The sequence below is a fragment of the Pipistrellus hanaki genome (genome assembly GCF_964339955.1).
Source record: "Pipistrellus hanaki genome assembly, chromosome: 13".
Lineage (NCBI taxonomy): Eukaryota > Metazoa > Chordata > Mammalia > Chiroptera > Vespertilionidae > Pipistrellus > Pipistrellus hanaki.
In genome coordinates, this window is record NC_140515.1 from 17,365,242 (window position 1) to 17,385,959 (window position 20,718).

The following is a 20,718-nucleotide window of genomic DNA, read 5'->3' on the forward strand; positions in this document are numbered from 1 at the left end:
AAGAAGGGGTGCTTTAGATGGAGCAGACACGACCCCTAAGAGGTTGACATTTGAACTGAAACCTAGCCAGGCCTTCAAGAGCAGTCCTTTGAATTGAAGGATGAATGAGATGGCCTCTCTCTCTCTCTCTCTCTCTCTCTCTCTTTCTCTCTTTTTTAAATTAAATTTTTTAGGGTAACATTGGTAAGTAGCATTATATATGTTTCTGATGTATGATTTTATAGTACAACATCTGTGTACACTGTGTGCTCACCACACAAAGTCCAGACTCCTTCCATCACCATATAGATTTTATCCCCTTTACCCTCTTCATGCCCCCCAACTCCTTCCCTCTGGTAACAGACCAATGGCAGGTAACGCACTATAGAAAATGCCTGAGGTAACACTTGAGGGGAAGGACACAGCTACATCTATTCAATACATCTACATCCCCTTTGTTGCCTCAGAAAAAAGAGTTTTGGCAGGATTTTTGCTCATTGCTCATCACGCACATTAAATGGAAGCCATCTATAGTGTTGATGTCACCCATTATGTAACCTCCTCCCTTCATATTGTTATGTACAGGGGAACATTTGGCGGATAAAGCTTCATGCTTAACAGCCAGATTTAATGATGGATTCAGGGGCCAGGAGGTTTTGTAACATGCAGTTCTCAACTAAGCTATTTGGGGTGGGAAAAATAAATTCTTAACTTTATTTTTGCCAGGCAATCTGTTGGGAGCACTCCAAAGCACAGAACCTTCCTGGACAAAGTGTTGGATAAACACAACTTTCCAAAGTCATTTACACACTGATTTCTTCAACACACTCTCTCCTGCTGTCGCTGGGATGCAGGTAGAGTGTGACACTAGTTCCTGCCTGGCCCAGGTTTTAATCTGTACCCGTTAGTCAGACCTCCTATCTGTCCTGTCCAGGATATGAGTACAGGCATGTTCACTGTGTACAGCAGTGTGGGGCTGACAAATGATGCGTATCTGAAACCACTCAAAGCAATTTCAATTAGCAATGGGAAGAATTTTGATTGTTCCATGACTGTTAACATTTTTTGTTAAAACACGTAAAACTCTTGTTTGTTAAAGCATATTGGGAAATAAAAATATTAAGAGTAATACTTATTCAGTGCACAGTAATTTAAAACATTAGAAACATTAAGGATTAAACATTCTTTGAAAAACATTCATCAAGAAAAGTTTGAAGAGTGCTCGCCTGCTTTTTGTGGCCGCACAATTTAAAATACAGAGAACATCTTTCCTGTGCTTTGGCAAATTCTCACACTCCTTTCTGAGTTTGGACCAGTTTGCCATGCTTTATCCTTTGTGCTTCAAAGGTAGTGAACTACGGTGAAGTTTCTGACAATGTGAATTTTTTTACTGGCATCATTCTCTGGTGCATCTTCCTCCTTTTCAGCGTAACCACGTCCTTCAAGCATGTTGATAAGTTTGCCTTCACGGAGTTCCTGTCTGCACAGCTATTTCTCCTCTCACCGCATTTACATTTGATTTTCATTTCAAGCCCAGCATCACTGCTCTTTGTTTCTATGTCTCACTTTCATATGTGCTGGCCATTGTTGTAAAATGTCATTGGGGTTCATCAGTGGAAGACCAAGTGGCTTGCAGGGTGTTTGTGACCAATCACCGACAGAGTTAAAGGAAGTGGCAGGTTGGTCACTGATCCCTGGGCACATCTGTTATTAAACATTGTGACTTGTGGACTGGAGTCCTCCAGCTGGATTAGTACTCTATGCATTGGCTCCAAGGTAATAAGCCACAATGCCTGACATTTCCACTGTATTATGTTATTTAACTGATGTTATTTAACTAAACTGTTGACAGTGGAATGTGTGCATGTTGGAATCATGGGAGGTGAGGGTTGCCTGCAATTGCCTGAAGTTAAGTATGAGGGAATTACATGTAGCATTAAAACTTCTAGTTTTTCTTAGAATAGCCATGTGAGTAGTGTCTGTCCACCTTGGGATGTGAGTTTTTCAGTTTGTCCATTATTACCAGTTGTCATTCCATACTGGACAGTGTAGAATACGGAACATTTCTTTTACTGCAGAAGTTCCACTGGATAACACTCTGTAGCCAATGATGTATAATAGGCACATTATTATGGACATGGGGATATCAATAACATTGAAAATCCTTAATACTGCTCTCTCTCCATTTGACTTATTCTTGCTTTTGTTTTCCTTTTTGTAGATTAAGATTAACTAACTGAGATTTTGAGTAAAAAGCATTAGTGATGGTAGAACATGTCTACTCCATGGCATAGTACTTGAGGTTGCTATCTACTACAGGAACAGTTAGTCATCAAGAAGAAATTTCAGACACTTCTTTTAGCAACAATGATGGCGATTTAAGCAATTTCAACCTTGTTTTAAGTAATGATGGCAAAGATGGTGGTGATGATGGTGATGTTGGTAATGAGAGATATTGGTGCCAATATCAGATTTTCCATGCCAGGGACTGGTAGGAGCCAAAAATATGTTTTTAATATCTGAGCTTATAAATATCTGAGGAAGTTTTAGGATCCTGCAAGAAGAATGATAGCATACAAATGAAAAGCTGTTCTGAAATTGCCAGAGCATCTGTCTCCACCACTTTTGCTTTCCATAGGCATGCTTAAATATTTTTTCAATTACATACAACATGAAATTCAAGTATGTGTGAAACTTGGGTTAAAGTTGGTATTTTTTAGATCCTTTTAAATTGTTGTGTATCATAATTTAAACAGTAGGCAAACTATCATGTGCTGTGCTGTCTAAACAACATTTGAAAAGGGAAGGACTGAGAAAAGTTGAAAATCTTAAATGCACTTTAGATAGTCTACATATTTTTCATGTAGTTGTTTTTATGTTATGGGTTTTTAATTATTGTTACCAATTATGTTTTTAAAATTTATGTAGCTAAAACCAGAAAGGAAGAAGAAATTATAATAACTTATAGCTAAATCCTGCTTCCAGTGATGTTAGAGTTGGATGAGGAAGGAAAATACAGACAAAGATAATGTGAGGGAATAGAGGTGGTTAGGCGAGTGGAATGTGGAAAACTAGTGGGGAATTTTAAATGAGGAATGAGTGAAGTTCTAGGTTGTAAATGGTGACCCTGAAGTTAGTGGATGAGTGTTTACATCACATATCCCCATTGTGGTTGCCTTTAAAGAATTCACTTCTATTGACTATTGTAAAAAGCAACCATTTGTTCAGCTTTACTTTATGGCATGAAATATGCTATTATTTAAAAAATAACAACAACAAAAACACAAACCCTCATACACCCCAGTGAGGTAGGTGTAAATATTAACCCAGTGTTAACAAAGACACAAGGCTAGGAGATTTGCTGAAAAAGAGTGGCTTAGGAGGAATTTCTGGTTTGAAAACCTATATTTGTGAATGTATTTTTAAAACTATTGTTGTTTTAAAGATGTCAGAGCCTCTTCTGGCAGATGGAAGGGACAAACTTTTTCCTTTAACGGCTTTGGAGATTTAGTGATGAATGCTGAGCTCTATTTGCATACAAATTATTGCCTTGACAAAGCCTGCTTTCTTGACACTGTTGCAATCTAGTTCATTGCTGAAGTTTCCGGGTTTTTTAAATTAATTTTTAAAATGAATTCCTTCTTTGTTTTTAAAGTCTGCCTGATTAACTTTTTCTATTCTGGAAGCTACCGAAGTGGCATGACAATGTCTTTTGCTTCCTGTTTTGGAAACATATGGAAATCATTTGCATCTTAGAATTTTCTTTCTTTTTTTTCTTTTTTTTTTCTGGTAGGATTTTCTGCATTTTTATTGTTGTAAATGATTTAGCCTATTCTTTAATTTTGAATGGATCACACAATCATCTTTATGTGTCCAGCTGTCTTTTGTTGGAGGAGACACGACTTAAATTGTTCACTGTTGAATAAGATTAAAATGATTTTAGTGTTATGCCATTAAAAAAGAAAAAAACTTAGTTTGTCTTTTATAGAGGGTTCATCCTCATGAACACAATGCTCAGACATGGAATAAAATTTTCTTTCACTCTTCACGAGAGGGTTTATTAGATTCTAAGCTAAAGTGAATAAAAGTGAGAGCTTGTTTTTAATCATTCCCTTGGGGACTAATTTCAGATGATTCTGTTCATTTAAATCAGTGATTCTTATCTTAATTGGAATCAGGAGACTAAGACTATTTTGCAAGCAGAAGACCAAAAGAGAACAGTATACACACACTCAGATCCGATTTTGCAAACAATTTCAGGAGATTCATAGAAGCCTTGAGTCTATTCCTACACCAGGTTAGAGAAGTGCTTAAGTGCTTCTAGGAAATCTGTAAATTCAAGAAGGAAAGGTCTCTTGAGCCATGTGACACTTTCCCCTTCCCCTAAATTACATCACTCTCTACCCACTTCTCAAGCCAGAGCCCTGGAGTCCTCTTTGCTCACTCTCTTCCTTGCCCTGCACCCATCTGAGTCCTGTCGCTCCTGCCTCAGACATGCATCTAGTATTCTCCGCACCTCTACTGCCACCACCGGAGTCCAGGCCTGTTTTGAATCCCCAATTAGTCTCAGGTAAAGACGTCCCCAGTGGTCTTAAACTTTCATCCTGCTTTGATTGATTTTTTTTCTACACAGCATTTTGAGTGATCTTTCTAAAAGAGAACTCGGGGTCTGTCATATTCCTCTACTCTCCGCTGCCTGACATGCCCCACGGCTTCCACATGCACATTGACTAAACCCACACTGCCAACCACGCTGTGCACAGCCTGCTTTTCCCAACATCCCAGGTAAACAGGCCGAGCCTGTTCCCCATTTAGCAAGATTGGCTTGGAATGTTCTTCCTCTGGTACCATTGGGTCTTGCTTTCTCTTCTCCACCCTGTCTCTCCCACAGTAGAAGTTACATTTTGACCTATTTCTTGCCCTTTGTCTGTTCACCCTCTAGAACAGTGTTTCCCAAACTTCTCTCATGATGAGAATCACCTGGTGGAGTTGTTAAAACACAGATTCCTGAATCCCAACTAAGAAGTGCTAAACTAGACTTTTTGGGAACATATAGGTAAAATTGTATACTTAACTAGTGCTCTAAGACAGATTTTATATACAGAGCACTAAGTTAGGTATGCAATTTTACCTATATGTTCCCAAAAATTCTAGTTTAGCACTTCTTAGTTGTGATTCAGGAATCTGTGTTTTAACAACTCCACCAGGTGATTCTCATCATGAGAGAAGTTTGGGAAACACTGCTCTAGAATGTACATATGCCTTTGTAAGGGAGGGAATGCATTTGGCCGGTTTGTGCTCTCTCTCAGTGTCTTACGCAATACCTCCCTGGTAGGAGGCTCTCAACACATGCTTAATGAACACATGAAAACATGCAAAGTCCTCAAAAGTGTTTTGCCTTTACCTTTCCTCCCCAATTTGGCTTTCTGGTCTTCCTTCAGTAATTCATTGAGAAGTTCATTCATTAATCACTGGAACATCTTTCACTATAAAATACTCTCACAATGTATCTTTTAGATTGCTAACTCGTGGAAGACTGAATTTGGGGGAAGGGGGCAGGGGGTTAATTCAGACTCTGGGCAAATGCCAACTTAGAATAATTAAGGTTTTCTTTCTCCTTTTTGAAATACTTTTTCTCTCAACATTTGTATTTGTCACAGAAGAGATGTATCACTGTTATTCAAAGAGCAGAGAACAGTGTTATATTCTGATCTTCCCGAGCTCAGTAAGGGATGGTCTACACACTTTTCATTTGAAGTGCAAGCACTGCCTTCCATGTGCGAAGGGACAGCCTCCTGTATTTATTTTTTTTCTGTGCCTTTAGCTGGGTCACTTTTAGATTAGGAACTCGGTGGGCTCTTTGTTCATTTTAGTGTTAAATGCATTTCCCTCAATGGTTTTTATATAAAGTGCAGTCTGGTCTGATCCAGTGGTCTCTCAGAAGCTACAATTTCTGAAACATCGAAGGACTGCTTATGAGAAACAATTGTTTCTCAGATTAAGCAATGAGGAGGCTTATGTGCCAATCACTCTCTCACCAAGAACTCCCTGAAGGCCTGCTCTGTGGGAAACATTGTTGATGGACGGAGGATGCCAGTGAACCTGTCTGCGAGGGAATAGTTCCTGTCTTCTGAGAATGTTTTCCCTGCTAAGCATTCTTTTCATGTCCTTCTCCCATTTCCTGCCTCATGTTTCCTCTCTATTTTCTCCCACAAAAGAGTCTCTCTGTCATACATGTGTTTGCCTTCACCTGGTGTCTGTGAAGTGTGGGTTTCTTCATCGGCTTGGCCAGCTGTACTGACCCTCTGATGGAAGTTGGAGTTCCAGTGGCTCTCCAGTGGCATAAACAAACCCACAGCTGGAATCCCGACTTTCTGGGACCGGCTGGAACTTGTCCTGGGTGGACCCTGGTCACGTGTGAGTGGGTGTTTCAGCATAGTCACCCTGTGGGATGACACTCGGGGTGCTCTCTCCTCGCTCACATGCTGGTAGAATGTACATGTGTGGAGGGTGTAAATGATCGATCTCGCTTGTGGTTTTCCAGCAGATCTCCCATAAATTGCAGATCTTTAATATTACTTTCCGATCTACTCCAAAAAGCATTTCACAGAGTTTTTGAAGTGATTCTCATAGCAGATTATATATGTAGTTTTAAAAAGTATCTCTCTTTGGGGATGATCCTTAAATACTAGCATTTCTTTTGGCTGCTGAGTGCACTTTATTCCATTTCTTTGCAATATCTCTCCAACACTTAACACTGAGGAGCACTCTTTCAGCATTGTCATGTGGCCTGTCCACACTCCCATGTTTGCACATTATGAGTGACAGGACTTCCTTTTTCAATACTCTCCTAACTAGAATTATTTATTATAAAAAAACATGTGTAATTTAATAAAAATAGCAATAATCCTAGATTTTTAGAATGGTTACTCAGAGACCTTTCAAGACCTAGACTTTTCAAGACCTGACTTCCATGGCGTTAGAAAGGGGGAAAGGGAGTCTTGGAAAAATATCTTCATTGCTTTTTAATTGACAAATGGCAGATACTTAGTATGCATGCTGGCATTCTTCCCAACCCCATGGCCACACAAGCTAATAAACCCCTCCATTCTTCCCTCCTGTCTGCCAGGGCCTCTGAATCCCCTTCAACACACCGCTCTAAGCAGCTACTACATGATAGTTGAAGTTAGCAAAAGAGGTGAAACCTATTTAACCAACTTGCTCATTTGCTGTAAGGATAAATGATGAGAGAGCCCCTGCTGACCGGCAGTGTGGTGTGGTACCCACTGCACAACCAAGGAGGCTGGTGCCGTTGGAAAAGGAGAGAGGGCTTTGGAAGTCTCACATGGCAGTTAAGTGTGCTAGTCTGTAAGTGACATATATCACATTTACTCTCAGATCCTCTGCCAGAATTCCTCACCCTACCACTAAGATCCAGGACACATAATTCTATAATGTGCCTGGACATGGCAAGAGCCTCAAGTAGTTGGCAAATAGCACTAATGATGGCCACATCCCATTGGATGCATTTCAGTGCTTAATTTCTCAACAAAATTCATTTATCAGAATGCCCTCTTGCTTTGCTCATATAAAAGGATGCTTCCTTTTAGTTTAAAAAGCAGAAACCTTCTTCCAGTATCTCTATGTTTAGGCAAGTGATGCTCAGGATTCCCAGTGAGAGCCCCTCAAGTGTTTGTCCTGTGTGGTGTTCTACAAAGAAAGAAACAACTACAATACAAATAGTTTTATTCTTTGCCAAATATGAGAAATGCTGCATAGTGTCTCTTCTTCTTGGCAAGTCAGAAAGAACATGAGCACATTAAGTATCTGGATGAGTAGTGCCATAAAGAAACTTATTTTACTTCATTTTATTCAGTGTTTCTTAATGATTTTTTTGACCAGGAGATTGTTTTCCTGTGTGGCATCTAATAACATCTCATAGACCCAGCATTCTGGTGAACCACTGTAGTTATCAGTGTAGTAGGTACATGAAGACTTTTATGAGTGTGGGAGGCACTGAAACATCGAAGACAGTTTTACCACCTGGCCCTAGCCAGGACTTGAACTTTAATAACTCTGTGACCTTGGTTATATAGTTTCATGCATTCAGTTTCAATTTCTGAATGTGGAAAAACAGGCATGATGTTATCTATTTTAAAGGGCATAGTAGGCAGCGAACAAATATTACATATTCTTTCTTTCTACTCTGCTATTATTTACTTTACCCATAAGTTTAGTTTCATATAAGCATAACTCTTGCCAATTCCGGTTCTCTTAGGGTACCCAACACAGGATTCCTTCGCCTTGAAGAATTCAAGAATTCAAGAATCACCTGTGAAATTTAAACCAAAGAATCCCCCGCCAGGCTGCAGCTCCTTTTTCGTTTTCCTTTTGTTGAAAGCAGCCTGTTGACTTCTCCTTGTGAATGTGTCCCTCACCTCTAAGCAGCCAGTGCAGTGCAGGCATTCTGGGATTGCTCAAGGCTGACCTGCCTAGAGCACGATTCCTGGCTCCTCTTCCCATGGGATTGACAACTCACCGTATCTTTGTCCCAAGGTGTTCTCCAGGACAAAACATGGGAATTCTTATAGCTATTCATGCTTGCCTCCAGATAGGAACAGAGTACTACCATTATCTTAATCACACTGCCCTGGAATTGATCACATTCATAAAATCAAATTTGCTTAAAATTGTATCCATGCCATTTATGCTTCATAGAGTTACTGAAATGCTTATGTTAATATCCAGTAAAGAAAGGTGTGGCCCAAACTGGCAAGATGTTTCTTCAGAATTGTATTTCTTAATTATGGGGGTTAATATATCTACCTTTCTGATAAGAAAATTCACAGAAGTGTCTACATTAGTGAATAATAGGTAATTTATTGAGATGCCACCTATTTTGGTACAGAGCTCCACAACTGTGCTATTGGCATTAAATAAATTGAATCTTTTCTTTAAAAGCACCTCACAGCCCATCCTGTTGTTTTTGAAGTGACATTAAGAATTACTTTAAATAGTAGGTCTAGGATTATTTATTAGAGCAAATAATTCATTACAAGGATCTGCAGAAGTCCTTTCTGCAAGCAAAGAAGTTCCTTGCATGTCACTGAACTGTTTATTGATCTGCAGTAGAAACGAATATAGACTCTTCATTATTAGTTTAATAGAATGACTAATCCTTTGCCGTGTCATTTGATACAGACTTACACTCCATATTCATATATACACATGCTGACCAGCCTCATCAGAATCAATGATATTTTGATGGTTTGATTTATTTTACTGACTTCTACAATCAGAATCCCTAGAATAGTTCATATATAAAAAAATAAATGGGAGCAAGTCTGAAAATAATATTCTGCTGTCTTTTTGAATTAATCATCTAAATTAGTACATTTCCATTTCTCTGTCACGACTCTATACTTAAATATTTCATATTTGTCATGGAAATGCTCATACAATTATTTTTAATCATCAATTATTATCCTTGATGAGCAAGTTTTGAACTTATCAAATTTATTTTGAATAAAAAGTGTAGCAATGTAACAAACGTTTGATGCAGTTGGGCAGAGTCTCACTTTCACAGAATTTCACTTTGTTCCTCACCCCATCAGGCCTTTACGATTGCTTCCATGGTTCATGAGGCCATATGGGAGCCACAGAAGGGACACATCCATCTCCTGTTCCATGCCCATTGGTAGTGACTGCTCAGAGGTCAGGATTGACAAGGATTCTGAGTCTCTATGGATCAGAGAGAATTATGCAGTTAAATGTTGCTATTTGCCAGAGGTTTAGCATTAGAACATGTGGCTGAGGTGTAACATTTTGTCATCTGAAGTGTAATAAAAATAACTTTGGTTTGGGAAGCCAAACAGATGAATTCCAATTCCAATTGTGTCCCTAACTATGAACAAATCAATGAATTTTTCTTACTCCTGTTTTTTTTCTTCCCAACAAGGAAACTACTAGAGTAGATAATTCTTAAGATCCATCCCAGCTCTAAAATGCCTTGGTTATATTCACGCACTAGGACATGCAAGATACCGTGGGCATCCATTAATTTGCAAAATCCCTAGAACTTCTTTCAGAATTACCAACTTTGGTAGGTTGTTATAAAATGGCCCCTGATAGCACATGAATTTGAGTGTTCATTTCTCTTTTCAATGTGGTCTTTCCTCTTCTTCTATCAGGAGGTGGACTTTAAGAAGCCCAGAGCACCCATCTGAGCCAATTGAAAGCAGGTGCACGAGTGAGCCCAGGTGAGACCAGCAGCAAAAACTACCCACAGAATCATGATAAGAAAACAAATCGAGGTTACATTAAGCCCATGTGTTTTCGGGGTAGTTCAGTATGAGGCAATAGGTAATAGACACAGAAACTCAGAAGTCAGTCCGTGGCTCTCTTGGGTTTGGAAGGCCTGACGGTAGCATCTGGCTATCAGCTGGGGGATCTCAGTTCTCCTCCATGTAATTCTTATTCTCAAACAGGCTAGCAGGGCTGTTCACAGCATGCTTATCTCAGGGTCCAAGAGGATGAAAAACAGAAGATACAAATTCTGATAATGCCTGAACATGGAAAGTCACAAGCAACGCTTCTACCACATCCCACTGATCAAAGCAAGTCCAGGCCAGCCCAGATTCAAGGGGTGGGGACACAGACTCCACCTCTCAATGCAAAGAGGAGCAAAGTCACTTTGCAAAGGAGCATTTAGGATGGGAAGGATTCTTGGAGTAATGTTTGTAAATAATCTACCACAACAACTTTAGGTACTTGACTAGTGCAAAGATTCCATCTGATTTCTTTCTTTAACTGTGTGTATTCTGGGTTAGCTGCGTGTCAGCAGGAGTTCACTGCAGGACCTGGCTTATTGTCACAATGCTGTCATGTCACAAAAAACACTGTTTACATCCAAAGGGACAGAGACAGTCACTTCTGGGTTGGTAGTGAAGGTGGAGAAGAGGAGAAGGGGGAAAAGGGCATTACCTGGTTTCTAGGAGTCCTTGGTGATATAAATGATGCTTGAGGAAGTCAATGACTCCCAATAATTAGACTGTCCAAAAGCAAAGGGATTTTTCAGTGTGTCTGACAGTGTAATCTGTTGGCATCGATTGTAATATCTAACCTTACTTGAGTCTGGCAGCCCAGGGTAGCCCAAGTTACCTTGAATCAACCCAAGCTGAAAGATGGAAAAGGGCCAAAATGCCGTCTCTGCACTGGACTTGCTTCCTCTCATTGATCCCCCCAGTGCAAGGTAGTTCTCTGATTTCTGATGTGCTTACTCACAGGTCTCTGTTAGGATGAGGGCATATGTACCACCTTCTCTGCCTGGCATTGCGGCCCCCTTCCACTACTAGGGGATTGCACGTTGCCTCTGTTTTTTTCATTCAAGGCTAGGCATTTCAAAGCAGTTAGCAGTTTTGCATAATATCTTTGAATTTCATGAAATCTCTGATTCTCTTCCATGAAGAGAGGGACTCTGGGAATGGAGGACGTACTTTTAGTAGGAGAGTAAGCAGAGACTGGTCGTGAGAGTTATAAAAAGCACGCATCATAGGTCTGTGGTCGATAATATGGACTTCGGAATCAGGCAGGCTTGGGATGAAGTCTAGTGTTCATCTCATATTGGGTTTGTGCTGTCTTGTACAAGTTTGTTATCCTATCAAATAAAAGAGTAATATGCAAATTGAACATCACTCCACCACACAAGATGGTCAAAGATGGCTGCCCCCATATGGACGCAAGATGGCCAGCAGGGGAGGACAGTTGAGAGGAATCAAGCCACCAGGGAAGGACAGTTTGGGGCTATCAAGCCTGCAGGGGAGGGCAGTTAGGGGTGACCAGGCCAGCAGAGGAAGGAAGTAGGGGGTGACCGGTCCTGCAGGGGAGAGCAGTTGGTGGGACCAGGCCTACAGGGAGGGCAGTTGGGGTGACTAGGCCTGCAGGGGAGGGCAGTTAGTGGCAACCAGGCTGGCAGGGGAGCAGTTAGGCATCAATTAGGCTGGCAGGGAGTGGTTAGGGGGTGATAAGGAAGGCAGTCAGGTGAGCATTTGGGAGCCAGCAGTCCTGGATTTTGAGAGGGATGTCCGTCTGCCCATTTAGGCCCAATCCTACCAGCATTTGGATATATCCCCCCCAACGCCCCAATGCATGAATTTTATGCACTAGGCTGGGCCTCTAGTTTTCTATAAGTTGCAATTTCCTCAAATGCAAATTAGGAATTATAAAAGTGTTTTATGGGTTGGTTGGAAAGATTAAGTAAATGCAAGGACATATATAAATGAAAGAGTGATTTTGGCCTAAAGAGGAATGCCTGACAACTAACCATAAGTTATTAGACCATTTTCAAGGACTGAATTGGTCCAAATTTGGATAAATAGTTGCCTATTTTAGAAAATTGAAATGCAAACCCATCCTGAACAGTTTATCTAACCCCTGGGCAGAGTTAGATGCTGCCTCCTCTGTGTTCCCACAACATTCTGTACTGATTTCTATCAATGGCACTCATCTGTGTTGTAATGATCTGTTTACACTGCATGACAGTTTGGGACATTAGCGTGTGAACTCTTCAAGGTCAGTTACTCCGCTGTATTCATCTTGGCATCCTCAATTGTAGTACAAGCCCTGGACTGAGAGAGGCTTTAGTTGTGGGATGGATGGATGACTCGGTCAATCTTGTTTGAATTACTCCCCTGTTTGTAAAGTCCTCTTTAGCTCTCATCTGCAGTAAGAAGTCTTCTTTGACTTTCCTCTATTACAAGGAAACCCTGTTGACTAAAGGAACTAAATTGTAACTATTATCTTTCTTTTCTTTTACAAAATATTATTACTAAGTGGATGTCTCTACTTTAGATGGTAGGGAGAGAACAGATTCCACTTGCTAATCTCTTTCACAGGTTTCCATGTGTGAGGTGTACTATATCAATACATATTAAATTCATTTAATATGTAAATCTTCCCTTCCACTCTCTCTAAAAATAAATGGGGAGAAAAATATCCTCAGGTAAGGGTTAAGAGATTAAATGCATTTGAATAGATTAACTTCTTTAAGCTTATCATTGCATGTTGGCTAAAGAGTCTCCTCAAAGGTGTTAATCCCAAGCACACAGGAGAAGTGTATTCTTATAGCCTATGTATGATATGGGAATTATCCATTAACAAAGCCTAAGAGTCTCCATATTAAATTACACTGCTTTTGTGATTTTACCTTAAAATCAGTGGAATATAAACAGTGATAATATAATTATAAGCGCTGTCTGCTGCTCTTCAGAAATAATTTGCTTTCCCTGAATTGTTTGTCTAGGAGAAACATGTAGCGCATACCTACCATCTTCCAGCAATATGGTGTTTTCTTCTAAGGCCTACGCACTTATTTTGAGAAAGTACTTTTATTCTCAGATGAATGTGCAAATAGCACACGGTTCTGGTGTTTTGGTTAGTTTGCAGATGATATGCTGCATTTTCCCAATTAAAGATGCCAGAAACTGCTTTTGCTTGTGTTGGGCAGAGATACTCATGATTTATTTCATGGTGTCAACACTGTAACATTTTCTGTTCGTGATTGCTCCTGTGTGTGTGTCTGTGTGTGTGTGTGTGTGTGAGTGTGTGTGTGATTGTCTTGAAAGTCTCAGAAGCATTGTAGAAGGTCATATGTATTATATATGCATTTGTATACATAAGTGTGTATATGTATATACCCACACATATATGATGATTGCAAATATAAATATGCTTTACCATGCTCAGATTTTTTTTTTGACAGTTAAATTTTGTGAGGTACTCTAATCTTTATCCACTATGTTAGTTAGCTAGCATTACAGTCCTCAATTTAGGGAAACAAGATAGGCCCCCAGGACTTCCCATTTCCCTTAGTTAGCTCTTTCGAATGCAACTCCTCTATACCAGGAGTTGACACTGTAAGGCCCATGGGCCAAATCTGGCTAGCCTCCTCTTTTTGTTTATAGCCACACATACTAGTGTTTGCCTTGTCTATGGCTGCTTAGCCATCTGGCCCACCAAACCCTAAATATTTACATCTGATCCTTTGCAGAAAAAGTTTGCTGACCTGCTCTAAATCCTTTATGAACCCGTTCATATGTCCAGGTAGCCGTGGACTGATCTATCCAATTTGGAGTTTACTCATGGTTATCCTGGAACCCTTGTCTTACGAAGATGCCCCAGGTTTCTCTGCTTCTATGCATCATCTGTGCCCCTCCTAGGACTGCAGCCCTCTGCCTCAGTGCCTGCAGTCTGGAGCAGCCTGGAGCAACTTCTTTCTCTCCTTTGCTATCCCGCAGCCTTACATAGTGTCTATGCTAACTGGTGCACACAGTTTGCTGAGTGAAAAGATGAATTACGTTTCCTACTCGTAGTATGAAGCAGTATTTTTCTATACGTAGTTTATCTGAGATCCTGAATATTCTAGAAACCACTTCTTTCTAATTATAAAAGGATATTTAAAAAGGATTTTACCTTCATAATTATATTTCCTTTGGGCTCATATGAAAATGAGTTTACATTACAAATGAGTTTACATTTCCCTAGCTCTCACCCAACATTAGTTCTAACTATGCTGGATATTAAGGATAAATCTTTTTGAATTAAAAAAAAAAAATTGTGCAAACTATCCCAATCTTGTATAGATAATTGAAAAGTAAGTGAATTTCCTCTGGGTTTTAGTTCTCCAAGGTGACTGATATCGAGGTCTGGTTTATTATTTATTCATTCATTCCAGCAATACTTATTAAATGTCTCTGGTGGTAGAGGCAGTGATGAACTATCAGTAAATAAGACTAAGTTTTCACTCTTGTCGAATTTATTTTCTCATCTGGGAAGGTGGCAACCGACCAAGAAAACTCTCAGGTGGTGGCAAAGGCCAAGGAAAGGGTAACATAGGGTGATGTAAGCAGGCAGGTAGCAGCTTAAAACACCCAGCAGTTAAGTGTTCCATTGAGAGGGCAGCAATGGAATCAGAATCTGAATAATAAGAAAGAAGCGACCATATGCATTTTAGGAAGAACACACAGCCAGGATAATGGCTGTATATTTGGGAAGGAGCTTACTTTGCTTGAGGGAGAGAAAGAAAGCAAACGTGGCAGGTGTACTGTGTGCAGGAGAGGGTGGGAAAGGGGAGGGCAAGGGTGGGTGGCATTAGTCAGGATGTGGCCTGGGGTGAGGTTCAGGGAGAGGCTCTTTTCAGCTATGGCTTTAAAGCGGGGGTGGGGAACCTTTTTGCTGCCAAGGTTTGGATATTTGGATATTTATAACATCATTCACGGACTATACAAAATTATCAACTTAACAATTAGCCTGCTATATTTGGTCAAACCGTTAATGAACTCATCCCTAATGCCTTGGCAGGGCCAGGCCAAATGACTTTATGGGCTTTATATGCCCGCAGGCCAGGTGTTTCCACTCCTGTTAAGAACTGAAGGACAGTGGTTGGTCCTGACTTTCTGATTAGTCCCTAGAATGGCCCAGGGAGTGTGGCTAGTCAACCTGCTACTGGCCCGGTCAACTGCTCACACAGCCCAGAGCTCCAGAACTTCACCCCGTGTAGCTCCACACCCATCAACTGCCTCTAGAGTTGTGTGCAGCCCACCTTTGCTGCCACTTCCTGGTTGAGATGCCTCTTTAGCCATCCTCTGAGTTCTAACAAAATAAAGAAAAACGAGCATCCATCACTCATATGAACACTTCACCCAGATGAAAAGTGGTCTTTGTTTATTTTATTATTTGCATAGAAATGCGTGTGTGTGTGTGTGTGTGTGTGTGTGTGTGTGCTTGTGTGCTTGTGTGCTTGTGTGTGTTATGTGCAGATAAAATGACTTATTGACAAAGGGTTGGGTTGTAGGGTATGTATATATCAGGGCAGTGTTGCCTAAATAGGCTAGTGAAAAATAGTCACCTACATGAGAATGTGTTTAGCCTGTTTAACTGTTTTGTGATATGTCGTATTACTGTTATTAATGTTTAATTAAAATAATAAATGTATGTGATGGATTTCCCTGTGGTTGGATATGCTGTACAGGATAAAACATCTGACAAAATTCAGACATTTTTATTTGGTTCCATAAATATTTAAAATCATTAGACATCTGGACAAGCCAATCCTTAGCATCAGATTCATAAAATGCACATTTCCTACGATAAGATTTTTTATGGCACTGATAAAACCCTTTCAGATGTCATTGATATTACTGAAATTACAAACACTGTCAGATTCATTCCTTCAGTTTTCACAGTAAGTAAATGTTTAAATAAAATGTTGTTTCTTCCCCACCCTGTTTGTTTGTGTGGACAGCCTACCACTGCCATCATGATGGCTGGAAGCTTGCAGGGTCCTCATCTCGCTGTGGTTTGGTGAAGTCAGGGCCCAGGGTGGGTGTAAATTAATGCAAGAAGGAAGAGGAAGGGGAAAGGTCTCTTATAACAAAGAAAAGCAGCTCAGGGGGAGTGGAGACTGGCGATCTGCTAAAAGGAAATGAAAGGAAATTCTTCATTTCTAAACGGTTCATTGACCCATGATAATAAAACAGCCCTGCCAAAGAAGGATAATTATCTTTTTAAGTATCAGATGCCCTGTGGGTGAAGGCCTCCCTTCTCTCTTGAAAAATGAGCTCAGATTAAACAAATGCTCCTTTTTCCCAGTTTACTGTTGACATGAACTTCCTGAGTATGAGAAAAATTAATCAGTTTTCCCTTTGTTTTTTTTCCCCCCTCTCCTCTTATGGAAAGCAGACCTGTCTGGCTGAGCTCACTGCATTTCCCCTGGGGCCTGAGTCCTATCAGTGGTGTGATGGGCTAAAATGCTCAGGATTCTGGCGAGATTGTAGAATTGTGGTTTTATTATGACCTTTAGCTGCTTAGCTCCAGGCAGCAGCATGTTCTCTTAAAACAACAAGAAAAAAGGAGAAAAGAACACTAAAGTGCTTTTTACCTCCTGCTGGTAGCTAAAAATTAAACAAAAGTTAATATACCCTTTTTGTTTTTCCAAATCCTCACCTGAAGTTATGTTTTTATTGATTTTTGAGAGAGAGGAAGAAAGGGAGGGAGGCAAGGAGAGAAAAAGGCGGAATGACAGATTGCCTCCCCTATACACCCTGACCAGGAATCAAACCTACAGCCTTTTGGTGTATGGGATGACCAAGCTACCAACCAACCAAGCCACCAGACCAGAGCAAAAGTTAATATAACTTATGTATGTATGCATATGTGTGCATAAGTGTATACGTATTGATATATACTCACACATGTATAATGATTTCAAACACAAAAGGTAACTGAAGTTTTATTTATGATGTGACATTGAATATTAAATTGCTCTCAACAAGTGATCAAATTTATATATCATTTTTCTCTAGATCTTGTTGCTTGTTCAGACTAATAATGTAAATATGTTGATTTGTCTAACTTATAGAATGCATTAAGATACTTTTACCTGCAAGAGCAGGGAATCCTTTTCATAAATTAATGATTTACCTGATTAACTGATTTTTCCCCACAATACTTAAAAAATTTATTTTAGAGAGAGAGAAAGTGAGAGGGAGAGAAACATCAATTGACTGCTTCCTTCATGCCCCCTACTGCGAATGTAGCCCACAAATAGAGCATGTGCCCTAATCAGGAATTGAACCAGTGACCTTTTGGTGTATGGGACATTGCTCAACCAACTGAACCACATTGGCTAGGGCCTTTTAACTGCCTTCTTGAATTCTTAATAATCAGTTTGCAGAATCCTTGTCATAAATTGTTCAACCACATGACACATATATTGGTCATAGGTGAAATGCACTATATATTTTCAGAATGTCTAAATTGGTTTAAAAATAAATAAAACTACTATTGTATTTTCATTACATATTTCTTCAAAGAGATATTGAAATTAAAATTTTAATCATGATGCTCTTGTCAGAAACACCAACTGGCTATTCCAGTTGCTTTTCCAGTTCAGTGCCTTGGGATGCGTAAGAGGCCAGAGCTTTAGAATAAGGCCAGGAAATAATAGACTGGAATTTAGCTTGCCTCTTGGCATAATTATCTCAGTCAGAGTCTCTCTGAAACACTAATGTTCCTTGCTCTTCTAAGAATTTCTCCAGCTCATCACAGCTTCTTCTTCTTTTCTTTAATATGTATTTTATTGATATCTTTACAGAGAAGAAGGGAGAGAAATAGAGAGTTAGAAACATCGATCACCTGCCTCCTGCACACCGCCTACTGGGGATGTGCCCACAACCCAGGTACATGCCCTTGACCGAATCAAACCTGGGACCTTTCAGTCCACAGGCCAAAGCTCTATCCACTGAGCCAAACAGGTTAGGGCTCATCACAGCTTCTTCAAAAAGTGCAATAATCCAAGTTTGTAAGTCTTTTTTGAACCCTTTGGAGTTTGGTGGTTGGTAAATATTTATTTCTTGATTTTTTTTTGTCTTTGAGAGTTCAGGTCATGGGCAAAGGGATGTACTACTGTGGGCATACACTTTCTGGTAAAAATACTTTCCCAAGCAAGCAGAGTGACCCTTAACAGACCTCACTGCAGATGTCCTGGTGTGTCCCCTCCGGCCAGTGGAGCGTTTCCGAGATCTGCGTCCCGATGAAGTGGCTGATCTGTTTCAGACAACCCAGCGGATGGGTGCGGTGGTGGAAAAGCATTTCCAGGGGACTTCTCTTACTTTTGCTATGCAGGTGAGTGAGCAGGTGCTCAGAGATTAGTTTTCTTCCTTTTCAAATCCTAGCAGTGGGCTTTGCCCCCCTTTGAACTGGCCACCCCACTGGGAAGGCAGCTGTGGTTATTCATGTCTGATATAAGAGCAGAAAAAGATAGAACTAATCCAGGACCACATTACTGTTCATGGACCCCATGGTAGACTGTGGAATATCAGCTGAGATAATGTCAGCAGCATTGCTTACAAGACAGGTGGGCATAATGGACATGTAGCTTAATGGGCTTTCCAGCGTTCCATACCTTTCACTGGAGCTGGGGTGGGTGAGTCATTTTCATTCCATGGTGGCTGTGTTTTAAACACTGCCTGGTGTAGCTCTGCTCAACTTCCAGTCGAGTTGAGATATGTAAGGTAGGTGGGGCCTGGCCTGCAGAGAGCAGACTTTTCCTCTGTCCATAAATCAAGTCTCAGTGATTGATCATGGATTGGTCAGACTTTAATGGATTGAATCGTTTGTGTGGCCAGCCTCCTGGTAAAGAAATGAGACCCCCGATCCTTGGAGACCCTTAGGCAGAGGTGAGTCAGCACTTGTCAAACGGTGCCCCGTGGGTATCAATACTTATTAAAGTCCTTGTAGCCTTGGAAGTTGGTGACTCTACAATAAGCCTTTGGGAAATAAAATGGATTATGGATTATTCCACAACATGAGACCTTGTACTTTGTGCTTTAGCTGAACTGAATAGTTAACATCCTTCCTCTGCCCTCCTCCACTCTCTACCAAATGGAACAGATAAAGAAAGTCACTGTTTTCAGGTTATGAAAGGCTCTGACTAGAAATGCTCATCTGCTTCTCATAAAAAGTTCTTTTTGGCCACTGTGTCTGTGTTAATAGTATTTAGATTTCGCTGTAAAACTCTCTCTCTCTCTCTCTCTCTCTCTCTCTCTCTCTCTCTCTCTCTCTCTGTGTGTGTGTGTGTGTGTGTGTGTGTGTGTGTGTGTGTGTTAGTTATATGTCAAACCATTTGAGTCTCTTCAGACAGTTAGGCTCAGGGTGGATTGATCATACTTGTGCTGCAAATCTTTTTTCCAGAGGGACCAAATGGAAGCACCTGGGAAGACAGCTGCCAGCATTTAATGAAATACTAACAGGAAATCCACACACACAGAAAATGGCTAGTGCTGGGTATCTCACATGATTCACTACACAGTAAATTCCACAAATACAGAACTGACTTGTGCTTTAAGTACCTTCAAGCTTCTTTTAACTTCACCCCACGGTATGACATATATTCATTTCACAATCATGTATACCCCCATGCGCTTACATACAGGAACCCAGCATTTCAGGAGACAATGTTCACCCATTCTGTACATTCTAATAGTTTTTGTTCTATTATCTGATTTCTTTTGTTTTTAGTGTTGACACAACCTATTCTGTTGACTTCCTGACCTTCTGGTGGGTTGTGATTCCAAGTTTGAAAACCACTGGTTGTACAGGCCTGGCCCCAACGCAGGGCAAGATTTCCCATCCCATTGGTGTAGGTCACAGTGGTAGAAAGACTTGCCTAAATTTGCAATGCTCTAGTTCAGTTTGGGATTCCTGATTGTAGACACTTTGCTTGTTCTGTGATCTTAAAGCTGCTCAGCCCTCACTTTGACTTTGTATGATGCCTGGTGACGGGGTGAGGTTGCTCATTTTCAACTAAGCAAATACTTTAGTTGGGCTTCAGAAAGCGGAGAGAAGGAGCCAGAATGGGCAAAAGGCCAGGCTGCAAGGAACACTCCCATCTCTCTCCCCCAAGGTCAGAACAGCCAGGGAGGGCAGGCTCTGGGATGCCAGTCCCACATGAGACAGCCCATATTCTTGTTTAATGAATTATGTTTACAGCAGATTTCCTGAGCAGAGATTTAAAGTAGTCAGACCTTAATTAGACTATATCTGATTTAAAGATAACCAAAACACGGGATACTTCACCTCCCTGAACATTTCAGCTTTCCTTTAATGCAACTGAAACCATAGCCAAGAGCAAAGAGCATGAAAAGTAGCAAGGGGTTGGCTCACTGGATAATTTATGTCATT

General features: G+C 40.5%; 1 protein-coding gene across 1 annotated transcript in view; it reads left to right on the forward strand.

Moving 5' to 3' along the window:
- Nucleotides 1–20,718, forward strand: part of FHIT (fragile histidine triad diadenosine triphosphatase) — a 737,284-nt gene that overhangs the window by 469,767 nt on the left and 246,799 nt on the right. The window contains 1 exon segment of the mRNA XM_084903158.1: nucleotides 18,515–18,660. Within this exon segment, the coding sequence (XP_084759284.1) occupies nucleotides 18,515–18,660 (146 nt within the window).